We start from the raw sequence: 21,435 nt of genomic DNA, 5'->3' as shown, positions 1-21,435 counted from the left end.
CCCTGAGCAGCAGCAGCATCATTAGAATGAAATGAGAAATCCAGACTCCTTGGTGGGAGCTCTGGGTAAAAGGTTAGCATGTAAGTAGGAAAAGATAAAATCGAGGGGAAAAAAGGTAACCACCTTTCTCAACTGCTGATGTCTCTATCATGTGGTGAGGAAGAAGTGTTTTTTTTCCTTCCCAGTGTGTGATTACATCTTGCCAGGGCTTAACTGTGAGCTGAATGCCTACTCAGGCATTCCAGATTCCCCTCCCATTTTGAATAATCATATGTTGACAGGCATGCACCGTGCTTGCAAAATGGTGAGCTCCGTGAGCAAGCAAGTTAGGTAGGGAGAAGGTGGGGGCACATCCCCTGTCTGAGAGTAAGCAAGATGTGGCGCCATGACAAGTCAGGCTGGTCATAATTGGCCCCAGTTAACTCGCATAGATGCGTCACCCTTTCATACACACTCCAGGGCAAGGAATTTTGTATTGTTTCTTTGAAGTTATCCAAGAAAATAGTTCCTCAATTTGATTTCTTCAGCAGATGTAAAGACAGAAACTGGTTTTGGGGAAGTGTGGTTGCCTACTTAAGAAAAATGATTTTTTAAAAAAATTTTATTTATTGTTTGTTTATTATTTATTTTGAGACAGAGTCTTGCTCTGTTGCCCAGGCTGGAGTGCAGTGGCATGATTTTGGCTCACTGCAACCTCCACCTCCTGGTTTCAAGTGATTGTCGTGCCTCAGCCTCCTGAGTAGCTGGGATTAGAGGCATGTACCACCACACCTGGCTAATTTTTGTATTTTTAGTAGAGTCGGGGTTTCACCATGTTGGTCAGGCTGGTCTCGAACTTCTAACCTCAGGTGATCTGCCTCCCTTGGCTTCCTGAAGTGCTTGGATTACAGGCATAAGCCACCATGCCTAGCCGACAAATGATTTTTTTATGTATTCACCAATACTGTGAAGTCTAGTAAACAAGGTAAGTAAACCTGTCTTGCTAAGATGCTAAAATGCAGTGTTCAAAGAAAGTAACATTTTAGCTTTGGTGGTCTCAACAGGCCCCTCTAGACAGAGCTGATAAGGAACTGAGTGACTGGGAACAGGTGGAAATAATCAGTCTTTTAAGACAGGAAAATTCCAGGCAAGGCAAAGAATCTTTTCCTTCTATATCCTTGCTTCAAACTACAATAAAAAAGCTACAGGTCTGGCTGTGCGCGGTGGCTTACGCCTGTAATCCCAGTACTTTGGGAGGCTGAGGCAGGCGGATCACCTGAGGTCGGGAGCTTGAGACCAGCCTGACCAACATGGAGAAACACCGTCTCTACTAAAAATACAAAATTAGCCAGGCATGGTGGCACATGCTTGTAATCCCAGCTACTAGGGAGGCTGAGGTAGGAGAATCGCTTGAACCTGGGAGGCAGAGGTTGCAGTGAGCTGAGATCACACCATTGCATTCCAGCCTGCGCAACAAGAGCGAAACTCCGTCTCAAAAAAAAAAACAAAAAAACGCTACAGGCGCCTGGTGGCTCACACCTGTAATCCCAGGACTCTGGGAGGCCAAGGAGGGTGGATCACAAGGTCAGGAGATTGAGAACATCCTGGCCAATGTAGTGAAACCCCGTCTCTACAGGCTGGGCACCGTAGCTCACGCCTGTAATCCCAGGACTTTGGGAGGCCAAGGCAGACAGATCACCTGAGGTCACGAGTTTGAGACCAGCCTGGCCAACATGGTGAAACACCGTCTCTATTAAAAATACAAAAAAGGCCGGGCGCGGTGGCTCAAGCCTGTAATCCCAGCACTTTGGGAGGCCGAGACGGGCGGATCATGAGGTCAGGAGATCGAGACCATCCTGGTTAACACGGTGAAACCCCGTCTCTACTAAAAAATACAAAAAAAACCTAGCCGGGCGAGGTGGCAGGCGCCTGTAGTCCCAGCTACTCGGGAGGCTGAGGCAGGAGAATGGCGTAAACCCGGCAGGCGGAGCTTGCAGTGAGCTGAGATCCGGCCATTGCACTCCAGCCTGGGTGACAGAGCGAGACTCCGCCTCAAAAAAAAAAAAAAAAAAAAAAAAATACAAAAAAAAATAGCTGAGCGTGGTGGCGGTTGCCTGTAATCCCAGCTACTCAGGAGGCTGAGACAAGATAATTGCTTGAACCCGGGAGTCAGAGGTTGCAGTGAGCTGAGACTGCACAATTACACTCCGGCCTGGGCAACAAAGTGGGACTCTGTCTCAAAAAAAAAAATCCCTTCTCTACTAAAATACAAACAATTAGCCGGGCATGGTGGTATGCGCCTGAGGCTGAGGCAGGGGAACTGCTTGAACCCGTGAGGCGGAGGTTGCAGTGAGCTGAGATCCTATCACTGCACTCCAGTCTGGTGACAGAGCAAGACTCCATCTCAAAGCAAAAAAAAAAAAAAGCTACAGGTCAGAATAGAGTGACACATAGTCTCTCTGAAATTTAGTCAGTTCAGTTTGATTCCCTGGGAAGTTCATTTTAATTTAGAAGCTGCTAATTGGCAGGCCAAGGTCCACATCTGGCAGATGTGTTTTCTTGGCATATACTGACATATTACGGTTTTAAAAGTGAGTTGCCAATATTGAAAATTTGGGATGTTGTACAAAAATATCTTAAATTGCCACTTGTCCTAAGTTCAAAATATCTGGCAATACTGGGCATTCAAACTGGCAGCAATTGTCTGGAGTTGAATAGCAGCTGTCTCCTTTAGACAGGGCTTGTGTTCTTTGGTTGCCTAAGGTCCCCACCACTCCCCTATTGTGTCCCAGACACAGAGGCTGAGGGTCACATACCATTTATCATCACACTTGGGCTATTATTCTTTTACCCCTCCCTTTTCAATCAATGATATTACTCACCCAGACTCCTGAGTTTGTGACCCCTTTTTCAGTTTAATTTAGCAAGTAATTGTTGGAGTGGTTGCATATTGTATGCCCTGGGTGGAAGGAGAGGCAAAGGGAACTCAAGGATCTTATTCATGATCTAGTTAGTTGTTGCTGTTGTTTTTTAATAGAGACAGGGTTTTGCTAGGTTTATTGGCCAGGTTGGTCTTGCCTCAAGCAATCCTACCACCTCCCAAATTGCTAGGATTACAGGTGTAAGCCACCGCACCTGGCCTGGTTGATTTTATTTTTATCCCCCCCACCCCCCCCCCCACCGAGCCCCTCTTCTAGTTAATTGTTTTAAAACTTGAGGTTGTCATCCATTAGTGGGGGTCATAAAATTACCCAGTTTAGGCCAGGCATGGTGGCTCATGCCTGTAATCTCAGCACTTTGGGAGGCCAAGGCGGGCAGATCACGAGGTCAGGAGTTGGAGACCAGCCTGGCCAACATGGTGAAACACCATCTCTACTAAAAATATAAAAATTAGCTGGCCGGGCGCGGTGGCTCAAGCCTGTAATCCCAGCACTTTGGGAGGCCGAGGCGGGTGGATCACAAGGTCAGGAGATCGAGACCATCCTGGCTAACCCGGTGAAACCCCGTCTCTACTAAAAAATACAAAAAACTAGTCAAGGCCAGAAGGGCCTGTAGTCCCAGCTACTTTGGAGGCTGAGGCGGGAGAATGGCGGACCTCGGGCGGAGCTTGCAGAGCCAGATCGGCTGCCTTCACTGCACTCCAGCCTGGGACACAGTGAGACTCCGCCTCAAAAAAAAATTAGCTGAGCGCCGGCTGCGGTTCAAGCCTGTAATCCCAGCATCTTGAGCCGACGGGCTGATCAAGGTCAGGAGATCGAGACCATCCTGGCTAACCCGTGAAACCTCGCCTCTACTAAAAATACAAAAACTAGCCGGGCGCAGGTGGTGGGCACCCCAACCCAGCTACTTGGGAGGCTGAGGCAGGAGAATGGCGAAACCCGGGAGGCGGAGCTTGCAGTGAGCTGAGATCCGCCACTGCACTCTAGCCTGGCGACAGAGCCGAGACCCGGCCTCAAAAATTAGCTGAGCGTGGTGGCAGGCACCTGTAATTCCAGCTACTAGGGAGGCTGAAGCAGGAGAATCACTTGAAACCTGAAGGCAGAGGTTCCAGTGAGCCAAGATCACGGCACTGCACTCCAGCCTGGGCAAAAGAACGAAACTCCATCTCAAAAGAAAAACAAAACAAAACCCAGTTGAATAGATTTCAGCCAGGAATTTTAGAATAGAATAAAAGAAAATGAAAATATCAGGCCAGGTGCAGTGGCTCACGCGTATAATTTCAGCACTTTGGGAAGCCGAGGCAGGTGGATCACAAGGTCAGGAGATCAAGACCAGCTGGGCCAATATGGTAAAACCCCATCTCTACTAAAAATACAAAAATTAACTGAGCGTGGTGGTGGGCGCCTGTAGTGCCAACTACACAGGAGGCTGAGGCAGGAGAATCGCTTGAACCCAGGAGGTGGAGTTTGCAGGGAGCTGAGATCGTGCCACTGCACTCCAGCCTGGGTGACCGAGACCCTGTCTCAAAAAAAAAAAAAAAAAAGAAGAAAATGAAAGTATCAGATTATAGCACGCACAGTAATATTGTTTCATGAAACTTTTGTTGCTGTTGTATGTAGGTACTAGACATGAAAATAATGCAAATGACAGAAATTGTTGTGGGGTATGGTGCTTCTGGAACCTTTCATGAGATGTCAGGGGCTTGAAAGGAAGAGGTATCCATTTGGCCAGTAGATGGGAAGGTAGAAGGGTATTTCAAACAAAGGAAACAGCCATGGAAAAGGCAGTGAGTATTCAAGGGATGTCCCTTCGACTGCCTGATGGAGTGAGGAGCACAGATAGAAGTCAAGTAAGGAGGCTGGGCGTGGTGGCTCATGCCTGTAATCCCAGCACTTTGAGAGGCCGAGGCCGGGGAATCACCTGAGGTCAGGGGTTTGAGACTAGCCTTGCCAACATGGGGAAACACGTCTCTACTAAAAATACAAAAATCAGCTGGGTGTGGTGGCACATGCCTGTAATCCCAGCTACTCAGGAGGCTGAGGCTGGAGAATTGCTTCAACTCAAGAGACGGAGGTTGCAGTGAGCCGAGATTGAGTCACTGCATTCCAGCCTGGGCGACACAGCAAGATTCTATTAAAAAAAAAAAAAAAAAAAAAAAAAAAAGGCTGGGCGAGGTGGCTCACGCCTGCAATCCCAGCACTTTGGGAGGCCGAGTGCTGTCTCTACTAAAAACACAAAAATTGGCTGGGCATGGTGGCACACGCCTGTAATTCCAGCTACTCGGTAGGTTGAGGCAGAAGAATCGCTTGAATCCAGGAGGTGGAGGTTACAGTGAGCCAAGATCCTGTTACTGCACTCCAGCCTGGGCGACAGAGCAAAACTCCATCTCAAAAAACAAAAACAAAAAAGCCTGTAATCCTAGCACTTTGGGAGGCTGTGGTTCAGGAGTTTGAGACCAGTGTGGGCAACATGGTGAAACCCTGTCTCCACTAAATACAAAAGATTGGCTGGGCGTGGTGGCCCACGCCTGTAGTTCTAGCTACTCGGGAGGCCAAGACAGGAGAATCGCTTGAATCTGGGAGGCAGAAATTGCAGTGAGCTGAGATCGCGCCACTGCAGTCCAGCCTGGGCAATGGAGAAATATTTCATCTCCCAAAAAAAAAAAAAAAAAGCAAACCAAGAATGGGATTATGAAATTGACAGAGGAGCAGGTTTCAGTGGAATTCACTTGACTGACTGAACTGCTTATTTGAGATGCTACAGGGCATTAATCTTATACACACAGAGGCTGATGGAGTGCAGTTAAGGTGATGTTTTGATGAAACAAAGGAATAGTTTTTGAAACATCTATAGTTACAAGATGTCATGTGGACCAAAGTGGTTAATAAGTAACTTAAATTGTTTTTTTTGATAGGGAGTCGCTCTTGTTGCCCAGGCTGGAGTGTAGTGGCGTGATCTCTGCTCAGTGCAACCTCTGACTCCCATGTTCTAGTGATTCTCCTGCCTCAGCCTCCAGAATAGCTGGGATTACAGGCTTTCACCACCACACACAGCTAATTTTTTTTTTTGAGACAGAGTTGTTCTGTTGCCCTGACTGGAGTGCAGTGGCATGATCTTGCCTCACCACAACCTCAGCCTCTCGGTTGGGTTCAAGTGATTCGCCTGCCTCAGCCTCCGGAGTAGCTGGGATTACAGGCATTTGCCACTACACCCATCTAAATTTTATATTTTTAGTAGAGATGGGGTTTCACCATGTTGGTCAGGCTGGTCTGGAACGTCTCCTGACCTCAGGTGATCCACCAACCTCGGCCTCCTAAAGTGCTGGGATTACAGGCGTGAGCCACCGTGCCTGACCAAAAATCTTTAAGTTAAATTTTTTTTTTTTCCTGTTATAGACAAGGTTTCATTCTGTCACTCAGGCTAGAGTGTAGTGGTGCCATCGTAGCTCACTGTAACCTTGATCTCCTGGACTCAAGTGATCCACCTCAACTTCCCAAGTAGCTAGGGCTATATGCACATGGCACCACACCTGGCTAATTAAAAAAAATTTTTTTTAGGCTGGGCACGGTGGCTCATGCTTGTAATCCCAGCACTTTGGGAGACCAAGGCAGGTGGATCACGAGGCCAGGAGTTCAAGACCAGCCTGGCCAACATAGTGAAACCCCGTGTCTACTAAAAATACAAAAATTAGGCCGGGCACGGTGGCTCACACCTGTAATCCCAGCACTTTGGGAGGCCGAGGCAGGTGGATTGCCTGAGGTCAGGAGTTCGAGACCAGCCTGACCAACATGGTGAAAGCCCGTCTCTACTAAAAATACAAAAATTAGCTGGGTATGGTGGCAGGCGCCTGTAATCTCAGCTACTTGGGAGGCTGAGGAAGGAGAATCGCTTGAACCTGGGAGGCAGAGGTTGCAGCGAGTTGAGATCGCACCATTGCACTCCAGCCTAGGTGACAAGAGTGAGACTTCGTCTAAAAAAAAAAAAAAAAAAAATTAGCTGGGTGTGGTGGCACACGCCTGTAGTCCCAGCTACTCGGGAGGCTGAGGTGGGAGAACCGCTTGAACCCAGGAGGCAGAGGTTGCAGTGAGCTGAGACCATGCCACTGTACTCCAGCCTGGGTGACAGTGAGACTCTGTCTCAAAAAAAAAAAACCAGATTTTTTTTTTGTGGGGACGGGGGCCTCACTATGTTGCTTTGACTAGTCATAAACTCCTGGCCTCCCAAAGTACTGGGATTACAGGCATGCACCACCATGCCCGGCTAATTTTTGTAATTTTAGTAGAGATGGGGTTTCTCCATGTTGGTCAGGCTCGTCTTGAACCCCCGACCTCAGGTAATCTGTCTGCCTCGGCCTCCCAAAGCGCTGGGATTACAAGCATGAGCCACCACGCCTGGCCTATTTTTTATTCTTAACTAGGGCTTTTTTGCACATTCTAATTACAGTCTGAAAATGATCTGGTCTCTCTACCTCTTTTGACCTACCACACCTTAGTCAGTTTTCTTTTGCTTGTAATACCTGAAACTATGTTATTTATAAAGAGAGAAATTTATTTATAATTATATAGTTATAGAGGTTCTATAACTATATAGTTATATAGTTCTGGAGGCTGGGAAGTCCCAGGTTGAGGGGGTACATTTAATGAGAGCATTCTCACTGGGACCGTCTCTGCAGAGTCCCAAAGTGGCACAGGGCATCACATGGCAAAGGGGCTGAGAGTGCTGGCTCAGTTTCTCCTCTTATAAAGCTATCGGTCCCACCTGGGTGCGGTGGCTCACGCCTATAGTCCCAGCACTTTGGGAGGCCGAGGTGGGCAGATCATGAGGTCAGGAGATCAAAACCATCCTGGCTAACACGGTGAAACCCCGTCTCTGCTAAAAAATACAAAAAAATTAGCCAGGCGTGATGGCGGGCGCCTGTAGTCCCAGCTACTCGGGAGGCTGAGGCAGGAGAATGGCGTGAACCCGGGAGGTGGAGCTTGCAGTGAGCCGAGTTTGCACCACTGCACTCCAGCCTGGGCGGCGGAGCGAGAGTCCGTCTCAAAAAATAAATCAGTAAATAAAAGCCATTGGTTCCATTTCTATGAGAACCCATTAATCCATTAACAGTGAAAGGATGGGCCAGGTAGATTGGCTTATGCTGTAATGGTGGATACATACTGAAGTGAGTGGATTGTTTGAGGTCAGGAGTTCAAGACCAGCCTGGCTAATATGGTGAAACCCTGTCACTACTAAAATTACAAAAATTAGCCAGGCATGGTGGTGGATACAAAAATCAGCTGGGCATGGTGGCATGTGCCTACAGCTACTCAGGAGGCTGAGGCAGGGGAATCGCTTGAACCTGGGAGGTGGAGGTTGCAGTGAGCCGAGATCACGCCACTGCACTCCAGCGTGGGTGACAGACTCTGTCTCAACAAAACAAAACAAAAACAGTGACAGGATGAATCCCCTCATGCGGGCAGAGCCCTCATGACCCAATCATTTCCTAAAGGTCCCACTTCTGAACACTGCCACACTGGGGATCAAAAGTTTCAACATGAGTTTTGGAGGGGACAAACATTCAAACCATAGCAATCACCTCACTGATTGATTAGAATTGCTCAGAGCTCCCTAAACACATCACCCTAGGCTGGGGGTAGTGGCTCATGCCTATAATCCTAACACACTGGAAGGCCAAGGCAGGCGGATCGCTTGACCTTAGGAGTTCGAGACCAGTCTGGTCAATATGGTGAAACCCTGTCTCTATAAAAAAGACAAAAAAAAAAAAAAAAAAAAAAAAAACAGGCATGCTGGTTCTCACCTCCTAGCTACTCAGGAGGCTGAGTTGGGAGGACTGTTTGAGCCCTGGGGGTTGAGGCTGCAGTGAGCCGTGTTCATGCCACTGCACTCCAGGTTGGGGGACAAAGTGAGACCGTATCCAAATCAATCAATATATAGCACCCTGTTCACGACTGTCTTTGCTTAAGTTGACACCCCCAACAAATGCCTTTATTTGCCTACTGCACCCTTTGCCTGTAGGTTCTGACATATCAAAGCCCAGTTTATTACCCAGTTTCCTTGACTTTAAGTAGTCATTCAATACTAAACACCTACCTGCTACCTACTGGGCAAAACAAACTTGCTTCCTGCTCTTGTAGACACAGTCGTAGGTTACTTTCACTGATCACCAAATGCTAAGAAAACACACAGGGTTGGGTGTGGTGGCTCATGCCTGTATTCACAGCACTTTCGGAGGCCAAGGCAGGAGGGTAACTTGAATCCAGGAGTTTGAGACCAGTCTGGGCAACACAGCGAGACCTTGTCTCTATAAAAATTACAAAAAACAGGCCAGGCTTGGTGGCTCATGCCTGTAATCCCAGTACTTTGGGAGGCCAGGAGTTCAAGAGCAGCCTGACCAACATAGTGTAACCCCATCTCTACTAAAAATACAAAAAATTAGCTGGGCGTGGTGGCAGGTGCCTGTAATCCCAGCTACTAGGGAGGCTGGGGCAGGAGAATCGCTTGAATCTGGGAGGCGGAGAGTGCAGTGAGCAGAGATCGTGCCATTACACTCCAGCCTGGGCGACAGTGCAAAATTCCATCTCAAAAACAAAAAACTAGCTGGGCAGGGTGGTGCATGCCTGTAGTCCCAGCTATTCCAGAGCCTGAGGTGGGAGGAGTGCTGAGTCTGGGAAGTAGAGGTTGCAGTGAGTTAAGATCGTGCCATAGCACTCCAGCCTGGGCGACAGAGACACCGTCTCAAAACCAACCAACCAAACAAAAAAAAAGACGTATGATGCTATGTGGGAGTACCAGGGGAACTTACATTAAGGGTCCAGAGAGGCATCTTTGAGGAAATATTTGGCTAAGGTCAGAAGGGAGTAGGAGTTAGCTGAGTAAAAGGGAGGGGGGCACAAGCATTCTGGAGGGACAACATGTTAAAAATAAACTCAAAGCAGAAGCAAAAAGAAAAGCAGCAGTTGTGGAACTGAAAAGGAGCCTATGGCTGCAGTGCAGACAAAGGGGTGGCTCAAAGAGCCCAGAAAGTGCTGTAGCCCTATGACTATGGCCTTCCCCTGCCTTCCTGAGGCACCTCCAAGGTAAGCCTAGAATCCTTCCTTTGTGCATCCTCTGGGTTATACTGAAACCCTTTTTTTTTTTTGAGATGGAGTTTTGCTCTTGCTGCCCAGGCTGGAGTGCAATGGCATCATCTTAGCTCACCACAACCTCTGCCTCCTAGGTTCAAGCAATTCTCTTGTGTTCAGCCTCACGAGTAGCTGGGACTACAGGTGTGTGCCACCATGCCTGGCTAATTTTTCTATTTTTAGTAGCAACAGAGTTTCGCCATGTTGGCCACCCTGATCTTGAACTCCTGGCCTCAAGTGATCTGCCTGCCTCGGCCTCCCAAAGTGCTAGGAATACAGGTGCGAGCCACTGTGCCCAGCCCGTTTTTTTTTTTTTTTTTTTTGGAGACAGTCTTGCTCTGTCTCCCAGGCTGGTGTGCAGTGACAGGATCACTGTTCACTGCAGCCTCTATCTCCAAGGCTCAAGTGATCCTCCCATCTCAGCCTTCTGAGTAGCTGGGACTAAACTATAGGTGCATGCCACTATACCTGACTAGTTTTCATATTTTTCATAGAGATGGGTTTTTGCCATGTTGCCCAGGCTGGTCTTGAACTCCTGAGCTCAAGATCTGCCTGCCTGAGCCTCCCAAAGTGCTGGAATTATAGGCATGGGCCACTGTGCCCAGCCTCCACCATCACTGGAAGCCATCTCTTCAATTCAAAATTAAAGTTGGATAGGAAGGAAAAAATAGTACGTTTCTAAAAATGACTTTGATTTATCTATAATGAAAGGTATGGGTGGTTTTGAATTCCTTCCAGTGGTAATAAGAGGACAGAGTACTTAACCAATCCCACTACTTCTGGTTTTTTTTTTTTTTTTGAGATGGAGTCTCGTTCTGTCGTCCAGGCTGGGGTGCAGTGGTGCGATCTGGGCTCACTGCAAGCTCTGCCTCCCGGGTTCACACCATTCTCCTGCCTCAGCCCCCCGAGTAGCTGGGACTACAGGTACCCACCACCACGTATGGCTGACTTTTTGTATTTTTTAGGAGAGATGGGGTTTCACAGTGTTAGCCAGGATGGTCTCGATCTCCTGACCTCGTGATCCGCCCGTCTCGGCCTCCCAAAGTGCTAGGATTATAGGCGTGAGCCACCACACCCGGCAACTACCTCTTGTTTTGAATCACAAATTCCTGGATGACTAAAATAAATTCCTAAAGTTAAATGGGGAAGGTAACTACCAGAAAATAAACACCAACTTTATTAACATAATAGCAACAGAGTTTCCAATTTCTCAAAAGGAAAATAACATGACAACAGCACAAGTGTTAAATGAATAAATGCCTTTCAAGATGGTGGAGCACCCCTCCCTCTCCCCCAAAAACAGTAAATGCCTACATTTCTTGTTCTGATAGCTTCCCACCACACACCAAAAGTTCCTCAAGGACAGCTGCCACCAGAGCTGCTGCAAGAACGTGGTTTTCACCGGCTGTAGCTTCACAGCCAACTCCTCAAGCAGAAGACTAAAATATTACTTCTTTTTAGAAGATCTTGGTTGAGGAAGAACATATCAATATGGAGAACAGATCTCTGCTTCTCGAATTCAAGAAAAATCATTAACTAATCTATCAACTTTTCTCTGATACGGTGTGCCAGAGTGCTCTGTGAAGAATCCTTTTCCATCCCTACCACGTCTGGGTGAAGGGAGAGGAGGGGGTGGCAAGCTGCCAGTACACTAGCAGGCACTCCTGGTGATGCTATGGTCTCTGCTCCCTTTCTGCTGGTAGTAGTAGGCATGTTTTCTCGCAGCTGCAGCAGCTTGATGTTGGGGGGAGGAAGGGGCCACCCACCAATCACCTCTTCTTGAAGCCGTATTTTTTGCGTTCATAGAAGAGGTCTGTTTTAGAGCTCCCCAGATTGACAATCTTTGGGCAGCCATCTCTCTGGAAAACAGAACAGAGAAGTTGTTAAGTCTTTGAGCCTGAACCAAGAGTGACTTAAGATAAAAAATTTAAGCCCAGTGTGGTAGCATGTGCCTTTAGTCCCAGCTACTCCTCAGAAGGCCAAGGCAGGAGGATTGCTGGAGCCCAGGAGTTCGAGGCTGTAGTGAGCTATGATCATGCCTGTGAATAGCCAGCTACTGTACCCTACTGTAGGCAACACAGCGAGAACCCCATCTCTTGAAAAAAAAAAAAATTGGTCAGAGTTCAAATTCTCATTTTAGTATTTGAAAAACCCGATAAATGGGTTTGTAAATGTGTCCAAACATCAGTATCTCCTTCATTGGGAGGCCAAGATCAGTTTCTTCCCTATCTCTTAGCACTTACGAAAGATCATTTGTAGGCCGGGCACGGTGGCTCATGCCTGTAATCTCAGCACTTTGGGAGGCCAAGGCAGGTGGATCACCTGAGGTCAGGAGTTCAAGACCAGCCTGGCCAACGTGGTGAAACCCTGTCTCTACTAAAAATACAAAAATTAGGCAGATGTGGTAGTGCGTGCCCGTAGTCCCAGCTACTCAGGAGGCTGAGGCAGGAGAATCGTTTGAACCCAGGAGGCGGAGGTAGCAGTGACCCGAGATCACGCCATAGCACTCCACTCCAGCCTGGGTAACAAGAGAGAAATTCCGTCTCAAGAAAAAAAAAAAAGACCATTTTATAACTTTTGGATTAACAGTTTAGCCATTTATCTTAGCCATATCTGCTGCTAATGTGATACAGTTGAGGTAGACTATGAAACTCTTTTTTTTTTTTTTTTTGAGAAAAAATCTCACTGTCGCCAGGCTGGAATGCAGTGGCACGATCTTGGCTCACTGCAACCTCCGCATCATGAGTTCAAGCAATTCTCCTGCCTCAGCCTCCTGAGTAGCTGGGACTACAGGTGCATGCCGCCACGCCCGGCTTATGTCTTTTGTATTTTAGTAGAGACAGGGTTTCACCATGCTGCTCAGGCTGGTCTCGAACTCCTGAGCTCAGGCAATCTGCCCGCCTCAGCCTCCCAAAGTGCTAGGATTACAGGCGTGAGCCACTGTGGCCGGCCATACCTTACTTTTATGTTTTTTGAGACGGAGTCTCACTCTGTTGCCAGGCTAGAGTGAAGTGGCGTGATCTCGGATCACTGCAACCTCCGCCTCCGGGGTTCAAGCAATTCTCCTGCCTCAGCCTCCCGAGTAGTGGGGACTACAGAGGCGCGCCAGCACGCCCAGCTAATTTTTGTATTTTTAGTAGAGATGGGGTTTCACCATGTGGGCCAGGATGGTCTCAATCTCTTGACCTTCTGATCCACCCGCCTTGGCCTCCTGATAGTGCTGGGATTTCAGGCGTGAGCCACCACGCCCAGCCCTTACATTTTAAATACCATAGGAGAATAATGGGTTTTATGTGTCTTCATTAATTCACTTAATTTAACACATGGTCTTGGGGGTACAGAGCACTACTGTGCTGGTGATAGGTGGCTGTTGACAGACCATGCACTGATTTGTCATGACAGGCTGCCCTGGCCATTTGATGAGCTTGAGTGCTTTCAGTGAAGCCCCTGGGAAGCTGTGTTCTACAGAAATGATGACTCCACCAGTTGATTAGGGATGTTAGGGATGATGGAAGAAAAACCGGGGAAGCTGTAACTGGAAAAGCCCTACAGGTCTGTTGATTTTATTAAACACCCATGTCAGAGTTTAAGTCCTGTGATACTAGGCAATAGTATGAATTAATCAAGTCCTCAGCCAACTCATTTCTAACTCAACTAGCATCTTTCTTTGGGGGCAGATGTTAACAACTACAAAAATCTCCGAAAACACACAAAGCTAACACTAACATTTTAGGATCTCCTAGAAAACATGTATCAAGTCATTACATTGACAGCTTCCATCTCTGAAGCCTGGTGTACCAAGGAAGCCACCCACCAATAGCTTGCTAGGTGAACCCAAGTAAGCAATGTAATCTATATTTAATGTCCTTGTAAAAATAAGGCATTAGCTGCCTCTCCTGGACAAAGGCCTGATATTAAACATAATAACAGCACTCTAAACCCTTTAGAGAGGCTATGAAACTCATGGTATGATGACAGCTTAAACTGTGCCTTACTGACGCAAATGTGGGCAAGTTGCTTCTCTTGGGACTTATATTATTCCTCAGCTGTGAAAGAAGAAGACTAGATCAGGTCAAGGTTTACAAACTATCCTTATAGATACCTAAATATTCCTGGAAGGTACCAAGTGATGGTATCACCCAATCCTCCAATTTGTACAGCTCCGTTCTTTACTTACAGGTTAGCTTTTTTTTTTTTTTTTGAGACGAAGTCTCACCCTGTTGCTCAGGCTGGAGTACAGTGGCGCTATCTCGGCGCTCTGCAACCTCTGCCTCCTGGGTTCAAGTGATTCTCTTGCCTCAGATTCCTGAGTAGCTGGGATTACAGGCGCCCGCCACCACGCCCAGCGAATTTTTGTAGTTTTAGTAGAGATGGGGTTTCATCATGTTTGTCAGGCTGGTCTCAAACTCCTGACCTCGTGATTTGCCTGCCTGGGCCTCCCAAAGTGCTGGGATTACAGGCATGAGCCACTGCCCCCAGCCTACTTACAGCTTAGCTAGCCCGAAAATTTAATTAATTTACATTAACTTTTAACTTTTCTCCTTAGAGGTGCAATGATGAGAATGAATAAATAAAAGGTTAAGAAACACTGAGTCAGGCTGGGCGCGGTGGCTCATGCCTGTAATCCCAGCACTTTGGAAGGCTGAGGTGGGTGGATCACCTGAGGCCAGGAGCTTGAGACTAGGCTGACCAACATGGTGAAACCCCATCTCTACTAAAGAAAGAAAAATTAGGCTGGGTTGGCCGGGCGCGGTGGCTCAAGCCTGTAATCCCAGCACTTTGGGAGGCCGAGACGGGCAGATCACGAGGTCAGGAGATCGAGACCATCCTGGCTGACACGGTGAAACCCCGTCTCTACTAAAAAATACAAAAAAAAAAAACTTAGCCGGGCGAGGTGGCGGGCGCCTGTAGTCCCAGCTACTCGAGAGGCTGAGAGGCAGGAGAATGGCGTAAACCCAGGAGGTGGAGCTTCCAGTGAGCTGAGATCCGGCCACTGCACTCCAGCCTGGGCGACAGAGAGAGAGAGAGACTCTGTCTCAAAAAAAAAAAAAAAAAATTAGGCTGGGCACGGTGGCTGCCTGACCAACATGGTGAAACCCTGTCTCTACTAAAAATACACAAATTAGCCGGGCGTGATGGTGCACACCTGTAATCCCAGCTACTCAGGGGGCTGAGACAGAAGAACTGCTTGAATCCAGGAGGTGTAGGTTGCAGTGAGCCAAGATCACACTACTGCACTCCAGCTTGGGCGACATAGTGAGACTGTCTCAAAAAAAAAAAGAGCTGGGCATGGTGGTGTGTGCCTGTAATCCGAGCTACTTGGGAAGCTGAGGCAGGAGAATCGCTTGAACCTGGGAGGTGGAGGTTGTAGTGAGCCAAGATCATGCCATTGCACTCCAGCCTGGGCGACAAGAACAAAACTGCATCTCAAAAAACTAAAAAAAAAAAAAAAAAAAAAAAAAATTAATTAATTAATTAATTAAAAAAGAGTCAGACCTCCTAGGTTCTAGTCCTGATCTGTCACTCATTAGCCACTTGACCTTGGACTAACCAGGTTGCTTAACGTCTCTAAGCCTTAGCATCCTCATCTGTATCACATGGAACTTTTGGATAACAATGTTCAGCTAAGCACCTGGCATATATTAAGAGCTTCATAAATGTTAGTGCTATTTTTCTTATGTTCTGGTTGGGAGAACTGAGGAAAATGGTAAGCAAAAGGAATCAAGATTAAGGGGATTACACGATGCGGCACCATAAGAACCTACCAATTAGTCCTCTAGTAGCAATGTCCATAGACATCATCCCTGTCTCCTGGTTATTCTTGTGGCTTTGAAAAATTATAAATGAGAATACCTGGCTTAGCTTACCTGTCTAATTCCCTTATCAATTATGAAAGTTGCAGGAAGAGAACAATAACAAGGGTTGCCTTGGTTGTAGGAAGGTTTCTGCATAGGAAAGAGCCTTGGCCACTTAATCTACGTGATGATCTGTAAGGCTGAGAGCCTGGATCATGTCACTAGACTTTGTGTTCCTTGGAAACTAGCGCTGAAAATGTGAGCTAGATTCCATCTCAAATGTCCTCAGAACATTCGTGTATAATGTGAAGGCGGGGAAGTGACGTCTAGAATAAGTCTCAGGGACAGAATGAGGCATGAGGATCCAAAGGTATCAGTTCACACACCACATTCAGAGGAGTCAGACAGCAATTAACATTTATTAAGCATTCTCTGGTTGCAAGCTTATGCTAGATAAGAACTCTAGCTAGAACCATACAAAAATTCAAGAAAATGCTGTCTTAAATGGCTTAAATAGCTACCCTGTAGCTAGTTTAGGAACTGTTTGTAACTTTTCTTCACTGCTGTTACCTTATTATGCTTTCACTGCTTATAGACCAGAAGTTAACAAACACCTACTATGTATTAGACACCCTAAAGGGGATACCTCTGGATGACTTACAGGGACAGCACCAAAACACATGTACCATGCTTGCACCGCATGTCAGGCACCATACCACGGCCTAAGGAAAAGGAGAAGCGAATAGACAAACCAAAGTCCTGCCTCTAATGAAGTGTAATCTAGCTAGTAGACTAGATTCGGATTTCCGGACAGCAGGATATGACTTAATAGTTGAAGGTAAATGCAAATCGGAGTTGCGGACAAGAGAAAGGTCCAAATCACTAACGGAAATTATGTTTTTGTTACTTCAGGACCTTTCTCATCTCCCTAAACAATAGAAGATTCAATGGTGTACGGTTTTTTTTTTTTTTTTTGAGAAGGAATTTTGCTCTTAGTTGCCAGATTGGAGTGCAATGTTCTGATCTCGGCTCAGCTGACTGCAACCTCTGCCTCCTGGGTTCAAGCAATTCTCCTGCCTTAGCCTCCCAAGTAGCTGGGATCACAGATGTGTGCCACCACGCCGGTTAATTTTTGTATTTTCTTTTTATTTATTTATTTATTTATTTATTTTTTTGAGACGGAGTCTCGCTCTGTCGCCCAGGCTGGAGTGCAGTGGCTGGATCTCAGCTCACTGCAAGCTCCGCCTCCCGGGTTCACGCCATTCTCCGGCCTCAGCCTCCCGAGTAGCTGGGACTACAGGCACCCGCCACCTCGCCCGGCTAGTTTTTTGTATTTCTTAATAGAGACGGGGTTTCACCGTGTTAGCCAGGATGGTCTCGATCTCCTGACCTCGTGATCCGCCCGTCTCGGCCTCCCAAAGTGCTGGGATTACAGGCTTGAGCCACCGCGCCCGGCCCTTTTTATTTATTTTTGTTATTATTATTTTTTTGAGACGGAGTCTCACTCTGTCGCCCAGGCTGGAGTGCAGTGGCGTGATCTCCGCTCACTGCAAGCTCCACCTCCTGGGTTCATGCCATTCTCCTGCCTCAGCCTCCCAAGTAGCTGGGACTACAGGCGCCCGCTATCACACCCGGCTAATTTTTTAATTTTTTTAGTAGAGACAGGGTTTCACCGTGTTAGCGAGGATGGTCTCGATCTCCTGACCTCATGATCCGCCTGCCTTGGCCTCCCAAAGTGCTGGGATTACAGGCGTGAGCCACCACGCCCGGCCAATTTTTGTATTTTTAGTAGAGACGGGGTTTCACCATGTTGGCCAGGCTGGTCTCAAACTCCTGACCTTAGGTGATCCACCTACCTTGGCCTCCCAAAGTGCTAGGATTGCAGGCATGAGCCACTGTGCCTGGCCCAATGGTGTAGTCTTATCTGGCCCAATCTCTCCCAATTACTGGGGGTAGGCAGGATCCAAGTGCATGAAATGAGGTACTGGCGTTGTTGCCTTCACCATGGAAACATCCCAAAAGCACACATTAAAGGGTAACATAAGGCCAGGCGTGGTGGCTCACACCTGTAATCCCAGCACTTTGGGAGGCCCAGGCGGGCGGATCACAAGGTCAGGAGTTTGAGTCCAACCTGGCCAACACAATGAAACCCTGTCTCTACTAAAAATACAAAAATTAGCCGGGGGTGGTGGCAGGCGCCTGTAATCCCAGCTACCCGGGAGGCTGAGGCAGGAGAATCACTTGAACCCGGGAGGCGGAGGTTGTGGTGAGCCGAGATGGCGCCACTGCACTCCAGCCTGGGCAACAAGAACGAAACTCTGTCTCAAAAAATAAAATAAAATAAAATAAATATATAAATGAAAGTACAACATAGTGAAATGGGGACACTACAAGGTTTCGTTGAATAGCCTGGGCTTGTCAGAGGAACTATAAAATGGGCATCATAATAATCATCCCTATTTCTCAAACTTATTATGAGGAACAAGGTGTGATAACATCTATAAAAGACCTATTCTTTGCTCATGGAAATATGAAGAATTATGTATCTTTTGCCTTACTCTAAATTAGAATTAAATTAGGTAACTGGGCCAGGCGCAGTGGCTTAGGCCTGTAATCCCAGCACTTTGAGAGACGCAAGGTGGGCGGATCACTTGAGGTTGGGAGTTGAGGCCAGCCTGACCAACATGGAGAAACCCCATCTCTACTAAAAATACAAAATGGGCTGGGCGTGGTGGCGCATTCCTGTAATCCCAGCTACCCGGGAGGCTGAGGCAGGAGAATTGCTTGAACCCGGGAGGCGGAGGTTGCGGTGAGCCGAGATTGTGCCACTGCACTCCAGCCTGGGCAACAAGAGTGAACTCCGTCTCAAAAAATAAAAAACAAATAAATAAATAAATTAGATAACTGGGTACTATCATTAACCTAGTGAGACTGTATCATACTTCCTTTTGTTTTGTTTTTTGAAGAAAACAAGCTGATTCATAGTTTTCCCCCACAAAAACCCTGCTGCCAATACTAAACGAAAGAAATGGGGTAAACCTTGCCTGTAGCACTGGTCTATAAGCTCTCTCTCCTGGCATTTGGCTCAGAGAGTTGAATAGTAAGTAACCACTGCCACTATGCAGTGTCAAGGGACAAAAAAAAAGTCATGATGCAGGGCCACAATCACTTCTGCAATATTAAACCAAAGGTACTTGTTACCTGCTTAAAGCTGAAGTCAACTTGAATCGTCCCAAATTCAACTTTGTCACGACATACACCCGAATAGTGCTTAATGATAGATCTGAGACATTAATGAGTGGCTATGACACAACATGGGCTGTACAGGCCTTATAAACAGACAGGGTCCCTGTCACCCAGGCTGGAGTGCAGTGGCATGAAAATGGCTCACTGTAGCCTTGACCTCCTGGGCCCAAGTGATCCTCCACCCGCCTCAGTTTCCCAAGTAGCTGGGACCCAGGTACACACCAGCACACCCGACTAATGAAAAATATGTTTTTCTGGCCAGGAGTGATGGCTCATGCCTGTAATCCCAGCACCTGGTGAGGCTAAGGCAGGAGGATCACTTGAGCCCAGGAGTTTGAGACCAACCTAGGCAACAAGACAAGACCCTGTCTCTACAAAAAAAAATTAGCCAGGTGTGGTGGCGCATGCCTGCAGTCCCAGCTACTTGGGAGGATGAGGTGGGAGGATCGTTTGAGCCCTGGGGGGTCAAGGCTGCAGTGAGCCTTGCACGTGATCATGCCACTGCACCCCAGCCTGGGCCACAGAGCAAGAGACCCTGTCTCAAAAAAAAGAAAACCAAAAAAACAAAACAAAACCAAAAAAACAAATTGTTTTTTTTTGTTGTTGTTGAGATGGGATCTTGCTCTGTGACCCAGGCTGGTCTTGAACTCCTGGACTAAAGTGATCCTCATAACTTGGACTCCCAAAGTGCTGAGATTACAGGTGTGAGCCACCACGCCCAGCCGGATGTCATTTCTGAATAAAAATAATCACAGAGAAACATGAATAGAGAGAGAGCTCTTCAAATTGCTAGTCTTGACAAAGATTTGCTTCCCTTGCATTTTTCCCCTTGATGCAAAATAACTGCCTTTTATTGAACTACACCCAGTTTGACTCACAGAACTTGAAAAAATTATAACCTAGATGACTAGATGAACACAGTAATCTCCATAGACCATAGAAGATTGCAGTGGATGGCAAAGTATTACTAAACAAAAGCAGGAAAGGTCAGATGGAAAGCTGTACACTTACATCCTTCTCCTGGATGGTGCACTCCTTACAATAATACGCATCAGAGACCCCAGGGCCTCCACAGATCACACAGCGTCCCTGGTAAGATCCATAGTTACACTCATCACATATGCGCACCAGAGTGCAGGGACGCACATAGGAGTCACAAATCACACACTTGCCATCACCTGTAAGGAAGAGAATGGAGTCATACTCACAACAAGTTCTTCAGTCCTCTGCTATCTCCTGCCATGGGGAAATACACTAGTCTCCTTTTGACAGTGACTTTAGGACCCTCCTCTTGGCATCACGAAACTTGGTTTACCCAGTATCCATCTCAAGTCCCTCAACATATACAAAGGTTTATCAATTAACATATGTAAAGAGCCTAGAAAATCACCTCAGAGATGATAAGCCTATATAATTGCCGGCAAAGTGCTGTGTGTTAGGGAGGGGTCATGCTACTCTGGCGATTTTTCCTGTGGAAAACTAGAGAGATACAGCGTTAAATGTGCAAGTGGCAGTGGGGAGACAGAGGGGCCTTTGGTTGAAGCCCAGCATTCAGTGTTCACATACTTCCAGGCACATCTACTCAAAGCCCTCTTTGTGGCACTGTTGCTGGTTCCACAGAAACTGGGAGTGGGAAGGGTGGGCTGTTGGGACGGTAGGTTCCACTCACATTTTTCACACAGTCTTCCGATGGCTGCAAGATGAAAGATGGTTAAAAAGTACAATTAGAATAAAGGTTTTGACAAACAGGAAGTACATCCTCGAGCTGGGGGTAGGGACATGAGTACGGACTGCAGTGATACCTGCGGATAGCCATTTTATCATTACAAATTTCCAAATGAACCAAACCCACAGCCCAACCACCCTTCTGAATCTCCTCCAACGTCCTGGGGCAAGCTCTGAGTTTCTGTGGACCTGGCCCAGACCCCACCCCCGATACCTGCCTGGGGCTCCCAGCACGCGCACCCCCGCCCTCTTCTCATCAGCGGCCACAAACCTGCGCGTTCCTACAACACCCCGCGCCCGAAAGGCGGGAAACGTGGCGCCAGCTGGGCAAGCCACTAAGGAAGTGATGGGAACCCCCGACCCCCCAGCTCCTAATACCACCCCTACCCAGACAGACAGGGGCAGGGCGCAGTCTCACCAACACCAGCCTGCTTGCGGCAAAAGATCAAATCAGGATGATGTTTAGCCATAGCTCCCAATTAAGCCGGCCACCGGAAGCTTCGGGAACTTCCGTCCGACCTTTATTTCCCATTGTTCCTGCCTCCACGTCGCTGTGATTGGTCCTCTAAGCTTCCGTCAGTTTACGATCCTTGCACCAGGCCCCTCTTGCTCTCGCGCGAGTTTCTGTC

The 21,435-nt window shown here is 47.5% G+C and overlaps 1 protein-coding gene across 1 annotated transcript; it reads right to left on the bottom strand.

Annotated features, from left to right (window-relative positions):
* Positions 1-11,194: 11,194 nt before the first annotated feature.
* PHF5A (PHD finger protein 5A) lies at positions 11,195-21,394 on the bottom strand. Its single transcript, XM_003905603.5, has 4 exons — positions 21,225-21,394; positions 20,751-20,774; positions 20,093-20,259; positions 11,195-11,899 (listed from the first exon to the last, which is right to left on the bottom strand). Exons 1-4 carry the CDS (start codon positions 21,274-21,276, stop codon positions 11,810-11,812), a joined length of 333 nt encoding a protein of 110 aa, XP_003905652.1. The 5' UTR covers positions 21,277-21,394; the 3' UTR covers positions 11,195-11,809.
* Positions 21,395-21,435: the final 41 nt, after the last annotated feature.

This window comes from Papio anubis, chromosome 16, assembly GCF_008728515.1.
Source record: "Papio anubis isolate 15944 chromosome 16, Panubis1.0, whole genome shotgun sequence".
NCBI classification, from domain to species: domain Eukaryota; kingdom Metazoa; phylum Chordata; class Mammalia; order Primates; family Cercopithecidae; genus Papio; species Papio anubis.
Note: the sequence above shows the minus strand (reverse complement) of the source record. Positions and strands in the feature narration are given on the sequence as shown.

Excerpts from the sequence above, each read along its gene's own strand:
- PHF5A (XM_003905603.5), bottom strand. The coding sequence starts at position 21,276 with ATGGCTAAACATCATCCTGATTTGATCTTTTGCCGCAAGCAGGCTGGT. Across the intron at positions 20,260-20,750 it reads CGGAAGACTGTGTGAAAAAT|GTGATGGCAAGTGTGTGATT; the intron begins GTGAGTGGAACC and ends TCTTCCTTACAG. Across the intron at positions 11,900-20,092 it reads GCACCATCCAGGAGAAGGAT|AGAGATGGCTGCCCAAAGAT; the intron begins GTAAGTGTACAG and ends TCTGTTTTCCAG.